Source organism: Bos taurus, chromosome 8, assembly GCF_002263795.3.
Source record: "Bos taurus isolate L1 Dominette 01449 registration number 42190680 breed Hereford chromosome 8, ARS-UCD2.0, whole genome shotgun sequence".
NCBI lineage: Eukaryota > Metazoa > Chordata > Mammalia > Artiodactyla > Bovidae > Bos > Bos taurus.
In genome coordinates this window covers 86,588,138-86,601,884 of record NC_037335.1, presented here as the reverse complement: position 1 = coordinate 86,601,884, position 13,747 = coordinate 86,588,138, and the positions used below count along the sequence as shown (strand labels likewise).

Below are 13,747 nucleotides of genomic sequence, written 5' to 3'. Positions count from 1 at the left end.
CACGGGTGAAAAGTCTGAACAGATATATCATCAAAGAAGAAATGCAAATGTTAAGTAGATGAAAAGACGTTCAATATCATTAGACATTAGAGTAAGGGAAATTACAACCACAACAAGATACCATATGTCCTTGAGAAGATCTGAACTCATACTAAGCACTGGTGAGCTTACCAGACATCACTAAGGATGCAAAAGAAACTGGAATTCTCATTACTGCTGGTGGGAAATCTAACAGACATCTAGTCCAACCAACTTGCAAGCCACTTTGGCAGATTAAAATGTAAACATACATTTTATCATATAAAGTCATCCAGTCCTAGGCATTTACCCAAATTAACTGAAAGCATATATCCATACAAAGGCTTATATACAAATGTTCACAGCAGTTTAACTAGAAATAAACCAAGTGTCTACCCACATGTGACTAGATAATCAAACTGTGGTATATCCATACAATGTAATACCAAACAGCAATAAAAAAAAAAAAAAACAATTAGGTACTGAAACTCATAATGAATGAATACCACAAGAAATACACTGAGTAAAAGCCAGGCAAAAAGATTACATAATATATGGTATGATTAATGTAAAATTCTAGAAAATGAAACATATATGTGTGTGTGTGTGTATGTGTCAAAACTTAAACATGCTAAAAATGCATGCAGCTTATTGTGCATCAACTGTAACTTAACACAGCTGCTAAAGATACTTTAAAAAGAAGAAAAATTACAGCAAACCACCACTCAATAACAAAACAAATATCTGTCCTGACAATGTGCCAGGTAATATTATAAGCACACATACTATCCTTGCCAATTCTCACAATAGCCCTGTGGGTACAGACATTATTTTCATTTTACAAAAGAAGAGAGTGAAATATAAAGTGCAGAAATAACTTGCCTAATAAAGACTGTTTAGTGAGGGAGGTAGAATTCAAGCCCTGAGATGCTCAGCCCAGAACTCCTCCCATGAACCAAGACTTCACCTACAGGTAGAGATGGCTGCTCATCAGCCATGCAATCACAAATGCCACGGTTGAGTGGGTAGGAATGTTCAATTTGTATAAATACAAAGAATGCAATTTTACCAGCTCTCCAAACAAGATTTCTTGTTATCATTAGACTGGGACAAGTACTTTTATAACATAAAATGCTTGGGGTCACATACCGAGGATAAGTCTGAATGGTTCACATCCTATTTTGCATGCTATAGGCCTGAGAGAGTCAAAAACCAGTAACCAAACTTAGTGATTTACGAAAAAAAAATTCAACTTTATTGTCAAAAGATGGGAGAAATGAACTGCCATTCTTCCTAATTTACACATATAGTATTAATCTGCCTTATTTATGAACTTTTTACATAATTCATTTAATTGCCCAGCCATCTGCTTTCTACACTGCTTCAAGTGACTCTTAAAACTTAGTTATTTAACTTGATACATAAATAAACACTATAGAATATACAAATGCAAATAAGGCTATCTTGAGTATAGCTGGAAAAAGGAAAGTGAGATGATGCTCAGTAAATGAATAATCTGATTTTATAAAATACCAAGTTACTAGTTATTTAAAAAAAAGAAAAGGAGAGCAACAGACATAAATCTGAGATCAGCCAAAACGGCTGATTAATTCAACCCCATTATTATATAATTTGAATATATAAAGCAATAAGGTGAATTTTAATAAAGAAAAGCATGCAGTAAAAGTAAACAAAATATTTCTGATTAGTAAATTTCCAATTTGCTTCGTGCAATCAGTCTTTGAAGTTAATTTCCTTCTATCTCCTCCAGGAGCAGTAAAATCGGCCCTCCCAATCCATGGATTCATCCAACCTTCTCCAACCAAGAATATTCAGGAAAAAAAAAAAAAATTCCAGAAAGTTCCCAAAAGCAAACTGGCAACTACAGTTGGCAACTATATGGCACCCCACTCCAGTACTTCTGCCTAGAAAATCCCATGGACAGAGGAGCCTGGTAGGCTGCAGTCCATGGGGTCGCTAGAGTCGGACACGACTGAGCAATTTCACTTTCACTTTTCACTTTCCTGCATTAGAGAAGGAAATGGCAACCCACTCCAGTGTTCTTGCCTGGAGAATCCCAGGGACGGGGAAGCCTGGTGGGCCCCCTCTATCGGGTCGCACAGAGTCAGACACGACTGAAGCGACTTAGCAGCAGCAGCAGCATAGTCATCCCTTGGTATGCGAGGGGTATTGGTTCCAGGACCCCTCACATATACAAAATCTGCTGATGATCTAGACCCTTATATAAAATGGAATAGTACAATGAATACAATTGCCCCTCCATATCCATGGATTTCACATCCCTAGATTCAACCAACTTCAGGTGGAAATTTCGATACACAGTTGGCTGAATCCATGGATACAAAACCCATGAATACACAGGCCAATTGTATATTCACTGAAAAATATCTGCATATATAAGTGGATCCATGCAGTTCAGATCCACGTTATTCAAAGGCCAACTGTCTTTACCTAGCATTATATACAAATTGTATACACTGAATACAATTACACTGGATTTATAACTACTTACATAGCATTTATATTATACAGGTACTATAAGTAAGTTAGTGTTAGTGCTAGTCTAACACTAATGGAATCCTCAGATGATTACCAGACCTGTAGTCTCAAACCGCAGGAATGAAAGAGACAGTCTCTGGCTTCATGTAGCTTCAAAGAATTGTATGGTTTTATATTTTACATTTAAATTTATGATTCTGAGTTCATTTTGTACACATTGTGGGATTTAGGTGGAAGTGTTTTTTTCTTTTCTTTTGCATATGGATGTCCAATTTTTCTATCACCATACTTTCTCCCCTGACTTGCTTGTGTGAATTATCAATTATCATCCAGCCATATTTGCACAGGTCTATTTGTAGATTCTGTTGTGTTCCACAGATCAACGTGTCTATCTTTCCCCCAAATCCACACTGGGTCTGCAGGCCGTAAATTCTCTTAGTTTTCCTTAATCTGAGACTATTCTCATTTCATCTTCATTTCTAAAGGACATTTTTTCTAGATTTCCAGGTTGACAGTTTTCTCCTTTTAGCACTATGGAAATCCACTTATTTCTGGACTCCACTGCTTCTGATGAAGAACCCAGTCACTCAAATCATTGTTTCCCTATCAATAATGTACAATCTTCCTTCAATTTTAAAGATGATGGTGATCTGGTCTTTAGCTTTAAGGATTTGATTATGATGTGTCTGGTCCTGGACTCCTCTGGGCTTATCTGGCTTGAGTTCACTCACCTTTTTAAATCCTTAGTTTACACCTTTCACCAAATTTGTGAAGTCTTCAGCTATTTTGTCTTCAAAAATATTTTTCTGGACCACAATCTTTCTCCTTTCCTTCTAAGACTCCTGTGACACAGATGTTAAACATTTTAGTACCATTCTCTAGGTCCCTGAGGTCCAGTTTATTTACTCAGGTTTTTTGGTTTTTTTCTCTGATAATGAGTAACTCCCACTGATTAATCATGAAGTTTACTCACTTTCTTCTGTCATCTCTATTCTGAAACTTTCTATATTCCCATTTGTTCATGTGGGTAAAGTCCAAAACTAAGGTCCAATATCATGTGCTACCTAACACCGAGGGAAACCAAGTGAACCACAAATGGCCTGACCACACGGTCTCTTACCAATTCTGTTCCAAAGGATTATTAAGTCCCCTAGACAAACAACCCTCCTCATCACGAAGACTAGGCAGCATTCCTACTTCTCCCTGGAGAGAGGGTTCCAGGTTCCTACAGACCGTGAGACAACTCAAACAAAACAAATCACATCCTCCCTAAGGAACCAGGGGGCACACCACCTTCTCATCACTAAGCCTGCCTCCCACACTGTTTTCTTCGATGTTCCCAAGCACAACCTCCATATGATCCTGTGTGCCATGTGGTGGCTTCCCTTGGGCTGTGAGTACATCCAACTAAGACACTGCTATCAATCACACCTGTCTAGTGTGTTTGGCCATCTTCAGAAACCTAGGAGAGGAATCCCTCCCTCACCAACAAGGTGAAGAGAAGACAACTGAAACAGTTGACCCTTACTTCTTAAAGCAGTAACTGCTTTAAAATCTTAGATAATCCCAACACCTGTCATTCTGGATGACATCTGTCTGATCATCGCTCATGTAAACTGAGACGTTCAGGTGTTCACATGCTGAGTAAGTCAGGCCTGGACACTTTTGTTTCAGCATTCAATCAACTTGGCTGTACTCAGGCTGCACATTCCAGCCAGCCTTCTGTGAATTGTGGTTTCAGTGTTAGTTATGTTTTCAAGGCCTTTGGCCAGTCTCAGATCTGGGCAGTGGTTCATCACTTGGTTCAAATTCTCAATTTGAACCAAGTGTCTAGTTTGCTGCTTAGCGTAAGAGACACATGCACAGCTGAGGAATGAGTCCAGGAGTCCATTAACACATCTGTGGGGTCCCATTCCTGAGTTCCTCACTCTTTACTATTTCCCTGGTACTTTCTGGGTCCTAGAGGGCGCCCCTTTTTTGGTCCTCCAGCCAGAACATTTGAACTACAGCAACAGCTCCTAGTAGAAATGGGTTTCTGCCTCTAACGTGGCCCTATTCATTTCTATCCTTGGCACAGCAACCAGGCAAATCTTTAAAGGCCTAAGATCACATTATGTGCTGCGTGCTCAGTCACTCAGTTGTGTCCCACTCTTTGTGACCCCATCAACTGTAGCCCACCAGGCTCCTCTTCCCATGGGATTCTCCAGGCAAGAACACTGGAGAGGGTTGACATTTCTTTCTCCAGGGAATCTTCCCAATCCAGGGACTGAACCTGAGTCCCCTGCTTTGGCAGGCAGACTCTTTACCATTGAGCCACCTGGGAAGCCCTAAGATCACAATGTACCTCTGCTAATAACCTGTGTGGGTCTCTCTCACTCAGGGTAACAGCTACCTCTATGCTCTGACTTCTCTGTTACTTGTCCGACAGCATCTCCTACCACTCTCCCCCTCCCAACTGTTATGGTTGCAGTGATGGGGTCAATGTTCCAGGCATGCTCCCATCTTAGCCCTTCATCCTATATGTCCCTCTGTCTGAAATGTTCTTTTTTCCTATCTGTATGACAATTTCCTCAATTCCCATCAGTCTTAACCCCAATGTTACCTTCTCAATGAGGCTTCCTCTGAACCCTATTTTAAAGTGCAAGCTCTCATCCCTCCTCAGATCCCTTCCCCTATTTCTTTTTCTATAGCATTTTATACTTCTGCCATAATTCACAACTTACTATTTGCCATGTCTACTGCCTGTGTCCTGGAATGTCAGCTGCAAGGAACAAGTGATCTTTCCATGTTTGTTCACAGCTATATACCCAGTGTCTACACCAGATGGCTCAACAAATATTTGCGAATTGAGTGAATAAACATACCTGGAACCTAGTGTGTGACCAAAGGCAGCAGCAGTAGGAAAGAGGGTTTAGAGAAGGGCTGGGGACCCACAATACAGGTCTTATAAACTGAGGTTTATGGCTAACAGAATCCACACTATTTTCTCAAACTCACAATTCCAACTTTCAACTGCCTTATTCCTGTTTGAGTCCAACAACTTTGTAAGAGAGCAGTTATGATGCTTGTACACATTTAATCTCGCCTACCAGATTTCAGATGGGCACTTCAAGGGAACACTGCTGAGTCATCTATATTTATACTTGTATCTGTATCTATATCTGTTTCCTCTACAACAACTAACCATATGACTTACCAACCAATAGCTTCCAAAACACTGTAAATAGACAGAAAAGAGTAAAGTGGTCACTGAACAGATTTTAAAGTACAAAGAAATGAGACTGCACAGTGTATGAAGTGTGTTCATGAATGCACTAGACTTCAGAGAGCCAAACAAGCACTGGCCTTTAGAGGTCACTAGCAATCAGCCCACTGAATCCAGCAGCGCTGTCCATTGCATGTAACACTGGTAAATGTTTGTGATATCATATAAGCCTCTTAAGAAAAGCAGTCTTATTTTTGTTGTTATACTTTTCTTCTTCCTGAAATAGTATGACCTTATTAATCAGATTTGGCACAGAAAGGTCCTATGCTATTTTTGAAAATCAAATTCACCCTCACAGGATCTAGATGAGTCACTGTTGAAGATGTTCAAAAGAATAAGGTCAGATACTGATGTAAATTCTAAGAAGATTTCAACAAAGGTTATAAACAAAACTTTCCAAAATGACTACTGTGCTCAGAACAACACACATACTGGATTTAAAAATCTGTCATTACTTCATAGACACACCTTAAAATAGAGTTCCTGGACACCATGCCAAGAGACGCCTTATTGCTAAACACAGCCTACAGTGGGACAGGCAGTGATATCCCAAACCCCTCATCCTGGGGAGGAGAAAGAGACAGAACTGGGGCCTCTTGCTCTGGTCCTGTGAAATCTCAATGCTCTCATTTCCTTCCTTCTTTTTGATTTTTTAATGGAAAATAAAATAAAAAGTCATTTTTCTTTCTTCCTTTCTTTTTTTAATTTGGGAAGCAGTCAATACCAATAATAATTAAAGATTCTTTTCCTGTAAACCTTCCAAGAGGAGGATACTGAAAGTGTACGCACAGTTAAGTCACCTTAACCAAGTGATCAAAGTTACTGTCACCCAAAGTGGAACAATCTAACTCTTAAGTGCCAACACATTAGAAGAAAAGGAAATATAGAACATGGCCTACTTACTATTCTCTGCAAAAATTTTTTATCATAAATCTAAATATGAGGAAATAACTCAGTCAAATCCAGAATGTGCAAACTTCAAGAAGATAATTTGTCTGGCTTTTTTTTTAGAAAGATTACTGTTCTAAAAAACAAAAAGAGATGGGAAATTTTTAAAAAACAAACAAAAATGTAACCTGTGACATTTAAATAAATCCTGAATTAGAAAAGCAAAACAAAAAAACACTACAAACAACATTTTGAACCTGGTATAATCTGAATATTAATACTAATTTTAATACTGTTAGGTGTTACAATAGGGTTGTGGTTAAAGAGTCCTTTCTTATTCCTATGAAAAGCACACTGAAATATTTAAAGGTTCACCTCTTATTTTTAAATGGTTCAGGAAAAAAAAGGGGGGGATATGCATATGAGAGAGACAGAGTGGAAGGGTCTCTCATGAGAAGAGATCTTGGTGAAAGGTATCAAGAGGTTCATTTCACTGCCTTTCATATTTCCTAAAGTTTGAATATTTCAAAAACAAAAAAGGCTAGAGAGAATGAAAGATAACCACAGAGCAATGGAAATACTAGACATCTTGTCCACGGTGTTATATATCCAAGCAAAAAGCAAATACAGTTTTCTTAGTTATAATAAAGTTTCCTAACATATACCCCAAATCCTCTAGTAGAAGCTGTTAAACAGAGGCAGGGAATAAAAGATACTGCCACCATTTTCTGTGCACATTTAACAGAAATTTTCTAAACTGTCAAATAATAGAATCCTAAGCCCCTGAACTTGTTTTATTGTAGTCTTATAAACATGTTTAAGGGCAGTATTGTTTGGGGAGCTATTTCCAAAAGAGAATTTTATTTTATAGTACTGAAGGATTCTCCCAGTTACGAAGACAGGAAGTTTAGCTGCTTTCTTAAAGGTGAAAATACTGGAGAACAGATAGGGCTATTTAGTAAATAAACATTCCCAAATATAATTTAAAATATCATAGGAAGATCCTAGGGTAACAATATTAATGATTTTTAAACTTTACATCATTAAATTTTATTTTGTATTTTTTGTATTTTGTAATATCTGTCTATATAAACATATAAAACAAATAAAGGTACTGGTTTAAGTATCTGACAGTCACTTACACTCCATTTTTAATTTTATCTGACAAACTACAACTTAAAGAAGTTCAATTTGGCTTTGGTATGTTTCTACCTTTCTTTATATCTTACTTTTTTTTAAACTATGTAATTTTAATAGTCAAGTAAAAACTGAAATTTAGAACATTAAACCTAAAACTTAGAGTGATGGTCCACTCATTAGAAATAGTACTATCACTTTAAAATAATTGTTTTATAATTCAACTTGTTGCATTATAAGAAAAATTACAAAATATACCATAAAAATAATCATGTTATTGGGACTCAGGTTCAAGTAGAAACAAAAACCCAAAAGTAAATATCAGGTTTTGATCATTTCTCAGTAAACTGTTATCATAAAAGGTTAGAAGTGATAATAATATGCCAACTAAGAGCATCAGGTTAACTCTTGCAGCTGATCAAACATACAGTAAATACGAATGCAGAGGTACAATTTCACTTGGATTAACTTTCAAATGCTGGCCAGTATGAAACCATGAACTTGTAATAACTTAGAAGAGCATTATTTCTCAGACTTACAGGCATATATCTTCTACACTGAATGGAATCCATACATTTTACCCAAAAATATTTATTCCATCCATAGTATTAAAAAGGAAAGGAAAGTCTTATTTTTTTTCCCCACAATACTCTTGCTGTATTTGAATTCTTCCTAGTTATTTTCTATCCATCTTCTATCCACAGCCACCGCTGTCTGAAACAGATGGAAGGCTGGGACCACCGACACTGAAGACAGGCTCACTGATAAGGGTCATGAGCACCTGGCTGCTCAATGAGCATCTATACCACGAAGCAAGTTCGGTACCACGAGGAAGGGAGAAAAAAATTCAGTGTAGTCTGCTATGTCTACTGTAGTAATAAGCTCTTCATAACAGCAGCAATGTCCACAGTCCAAAAAAGAGAAAGGGGAACATCCCGGAGATCATTTTAGGCATAGAAAACCCACCAATTCTAAAACAGTTTTAAGAAAAAATAACACAGGGGACTTCCCTCCAATGCAAGGGGTGCAGGTTCAATCCCTGGTCGTGGAGCTAAGATCCCAGGTGACCTGCAGCCAAAAAAGCCAAAACATAAAACAGAAGCAACACTGTGACAAATTCAGCAGAGGTTTTTTAAAAAAATGGCCCACATTAAAAAAAAAATCTTTAAAAACAGAAGAAAAAATAAGCACTATTTTCATAGGAGGATCATCTAAGAGAAAGGGAAGGAGAAAAATGAAAATGGAGAAAATATTTGTGGATTAAAAAAACTTTATATGCATAAGACAGAAGAGGATTTTCTCCATAGAATTTTCAGAAATAACCTCTTTAGATATACTTTAAAAAATGCTTACTTAAGCTATTCTGCTGTTATTAAAACAAACAGAAAAACAGACTTTACTTTGGAATACTTTAATAACCATAATACTAATACAAGAGTGAAAAAAAATTTCTGCATGCACTTCTTATTATCTAAATGTGAATATGTGGCTTTATACAAAATTAGATTAATTTTCAGTAAGTTCAATATTACACAATTACATGCACTATGAACTTGAAAGCTTTATTATTAAAGGAACAACTGACAAATATTACTTCAGATTCACTTAGAAATAAAGGGAAGAAAAAAATGACAGAAAACTATCCTTTATAAATTTATGGAAAATGTCAAAACATTCCAAATTTTATAACAAATAAATTCTATAAAAATTTTTAAAATAACAGTATTTATGAGAATCCAAACTCAATCATATATACAAAACATAGGTTCTGATTAATGGATCCACTATTGCAGAAGACCCCAAAAACTGAAGTACACTGGAAAGAAAAGGCTAGTTTCTGGACCTAATACAACACAGGCAGCTCCCAACAGAAATGACAAAAGGAGCTACAGCTTTATAAATCCTTTCAGCTTTTTCACGAGTCACAGTAAAAAAGACTAGCATGGTAAAACAGGTAGACAGTAAATGCTTTTACTTACAAGAATGTCACTTTTTGCACATTACCAAAGTAGAAAACTTAGTGAATCACACACATTGATCTGCATAGTCTTCAATTTCACTGAATTATGTTTTAATTTCTATCTACACACCCTAATCAAGATACATAGTCTTATAATAAGGTTAAACTGATAATTTTAACTCAGGTACAAAAGAAGTGTTCAAACACTGCTCTAAATTTTTAATTATTATTATTTCATTCATAAACTAATAAGTTATCAAGGAGTACAGCCTCAGATAAACCCTACTTTTTGAAAGAAAGACTTCAACAGAATGGCAATGTCTCCAAATTCTCTGCAGCAGACAAAAGAACAAAATTTTCAGATTTACCTTGTGATGAAAGATTTCATTATCAATGCTGGAAAAGTGCTTTATTAATCTTCCAAAAGCAGCAGCTCAACAATCTTTTTTGTAGTAACAGACAAGAAATAACACCTCTTCAGATCCAAATTCAGCCTACCAAACAACCCCAACCTTTGTCCAGCTGCACAAAAACACAAGCAAGCTGGCAAGAAGCCTGGGAACCTCTGCCCCTCCTCCACTCGGGTCTGTGTGTTTAAGGCGCTGAGGGCACACACATTTACATACTCACATTAAAGTTTCAAAATACAAGTGTAATCTTTCAAGAATCATGTGAAGAGTGTAATAATTTTAAAGTTAAGACATCATACAGAAAAGCACAGGACAAGCACAAAAAGAGAGCAAGACAGCAACAGGCAACGCGTCTGCAATCTCCACACCTACAGAAACCAAAAAATCCCTTTTCAATAAGGACTCTGTTACAAGCACACAAGACAGCATTAGTCTCTTTACCCAAAATGTTTGTTGCCTTTTCAACTAACACCTTTCTGCCTTATGCTCTGTTTCCAAGGACAGATCAAGATGGGCATGAACAATTCATACCTCCACCAGGAATAATTGCCAACTTTGTTTCAACCAGGCCCATTTTTGCAGAGGAAGCTAAAAAGGAAAGAAGAAAATTAAGTAACATCCACATCATCAAATTCAAATATGATGACTTGAAAAAGTAGTAAAATAAGCTAGAAATATTCTGTTTGCTAAATAAATTTGTGTTACAAATCTTAAATCACTCCAGAAGGCATTCAGTTATGGAAATAAGTAAACATTCTAAATGATACATACTAAGAGATTCACACAACATTTTCTGTTAAAAATTGCTTGGCAGCAAATTAATTTTTGATGTAGAAAGACCAGGGGTGTTAACTACATAATTTGACCTGATACTGCCAAGTCATGTTTGAAGGCATTGATCTCATTCATTATTCAGGATCAGGAGGGAGACTGTGTCTGACAAGTAAGAATTCTTTAGCTGCCTGAACAGTCCTACAGATCAAATAGCTTAATATATCATATCAGATATGGCAACTCTTCAAGACCAAATCTCTAGTTACTTTTGACAAATGGTTTTACTGTCCTGACAGCTGGATAGGGTTCCTCTTTCCATGTTTGTTTTCACAGCTACTTTAAAACATCTTAATTATTTCTTTATTTGCATATCCAAATGTTCTTAGACTACTTCCTATCTCCTAATCCCCAGAACTTGCATGCTTTCAGAAATGGATTGCATATAACTTGACTTTTCAGTTTAAAACCCAAAGATCTGTCAAGAAAACACAAATCTAAAATAAACTGAAAAGGGAAAGTACACAGAAATTAGTAACTGCAAATTCCAAGAGCCAGTTACCATAAAATTATTAAAAACATAATTATCGTGATTCTACATTTAACAGGCAGCTCCATCAGAAGAGAGAGTGGGAACCAGGGAAAGAACAGTGACAAATATTTGCTGCCTGTTGCACTCAGTCCTCGGTCTAACAGTCCCTCTGGGTCGCCCTGATGAGGGACAATGATACAGACGGCACTGTGATCATACAGAACATAGTGCCGAGGATAGCTGGGGCAGCATGCAGTACTCTGGAAGAATCACAGAAGTGAGAGCTGTGACTTGAGACTGTCTGGGTTCAAATCCCAGCTTGGTCACTGATTTGTGGTTTGTTTCTTCACCTGTCTCAGCCCTAGCTTCCTGAAGCACCAAAAGCGTATCTATCTCACAGGGCTATTAGGCAGATTAAGCAAGCCTAAGTATATGCCGAGCATTAGGTAAGCACTGGGTCAGTACTCAGCACATGGTTAGCACTAATTGTTTCCTTTATTATTTTCATAATCACCTTATCCAATACTCAGAAAACCTTGCAGGAACAAAGTGAACCTCAAAGACATTAAGTCATCATTACCATAGCCCTAATAATAACTACATGCTTGGACTAGGCACATGCCAGAGATGAATTCATTTAATCTTCACAACAGAAACCTTCATTTCCCCCACTGTAGAGGAGGAACCTGATCTAAAAATGACAGGACCTAAGATCCAAATTCAGTTCCATATGACCCAATTCCTGTTCTCCTTTACTCCTGCTAGGACTGAAAAAGATACTATAAAAGACTGTTTCCTTAACTGGGAATTTTAAATACTTCATCAAGCTCAACAGGTGACTTTTTTTACATGTTTTATTCAACAATATGGGGGAAAAATATTTAGAATTATCTGAATGTAAAGAATCCATCTGCCAATGCAGGACATGCAGGAGACACAGGTTCTATTCCTGATTCAGGGATAGATCCAAGGCATCTTGGAAGGGGGAATGGCAGCCCACTCCAGTATTCTTGCCTGGAAAATCCCATGGACAGAGGAGCTTGGCAGGCCACAGTCTAGTGGGTCACAAAGAGTTGGACACAACTGAGCACACACAGTAAATACAAATCTCATTTTTTAAAAGTTGTGTTTTTTATTTTTTAAATTATGAAAGTATAAAAACATCTACAGGAGACTTGGAAAATACAGAACAAAGTTACATATAGTTCCACTATATATGACAATTATTTTAAGTAGATAAATTAAGATTTTTAGTTGGAGTTTCAATACCAAATTCTCAAAAATTAATAGAAAAAAGTTAAGTTTTAGGACTAATTCTCACCTGCTACTCTTATATCACACGCTAAAGCCAGTTCAAGTCCACCACCTAAAGCAAGTCCATCGATTGCTGCAATGGTTGGCACTGGAAGATTAGCTGAAACAGAAAGACAGACTTCATGCTTCTTCAGTAAAGGTACTCTATGCAATTATTTTACATTTTTTAATGTAAATATAATTTTAAATGGAATATTATCTATAGAATTTTATATTGCTTTTACTTTTAACTAAACACATTTTAGAAAATGTAATGATCATATAGTGTTCTACCACATAAAATATGCAGTAATATCTTCAAATCTTACCATACTATTGAAATACTTTCATACATACTTTCTGTTGAATTAACAGAATCACAGTTCTGACTTTGTAATCTTTGAATCTAAAATCTTTTATGAGCTGTTTGGTTCATATAAATTTCAAGTTGAAATGACTTAGGTATAATGGATAATTCATGACCCTTTTACAGCTTATCTTGGTTCTTAGAATGATAGAACCTCATTCAGAGAAGTAATATAATTACTCAAACAAGAAGAAGCAGTCTCAGTGGTTGCCAAGTCATTAACCCAATAGTTCTACCATTTGGTAAGAATACAATGAGCACACATACACACACACACGATGAATAATTGCTAGAAAATACCACATACTTCAGACGGAAGAGATACTCAAATCTGCCTGTAAGTACGACTGGGAAGGGGTTAGCCAATCACAAACTTAAAATCAGACTTTCTTTAGTTCAGAAACAGATTACTATTTTACTGAAACTTTTATAAATATATAAATTTTTTATAAATGGTTCAAAAACTGACTGATTAATTATTATGTAAAGCATAATCCTTTCTATTCTATTTTTGACTATGGGAATGTGAAGTTTAGGCTGAACAACCTTAACATATGAATAGAATGGGGATATTAAAAAGGTACCA

General features: G+C 36.5%; 1 protein-coding gene across 2 annotated transcripts in view; it reads right to left on the bottom strand.

Annotated features, from left to right (window-relative positions):
* AUH (AU RNA binding methylglutaconyl-CoA hydratase) overlaps positions 1–13,747 on the bottom strand; it is a 182,716-nt gene that overhangs the window by 84,810 nt on the left and 84,159 nt on the right. For both annotated transcript variants that reach the window (NR_198874.1, NM_001434933.1), the window contains 2 exons: positions 12,823–12,915; positions 10,730–10,786 (listed from right to left, as the gene is read on the bottom strand). Coding sequence is in view for 1 of the 2 variants with exons in the window: in NM_001434933.1 (NP_001421862.1) it covers positions 10,730–10,786; positions 12,823–12,915 (150 nt within the window). In the remaining variant the exon portion in view is untranslated. The remainder of the gene's footprint in view (positions 1–10,729; positions 10,787–12,822; positions 12,916–13,747) is intronic.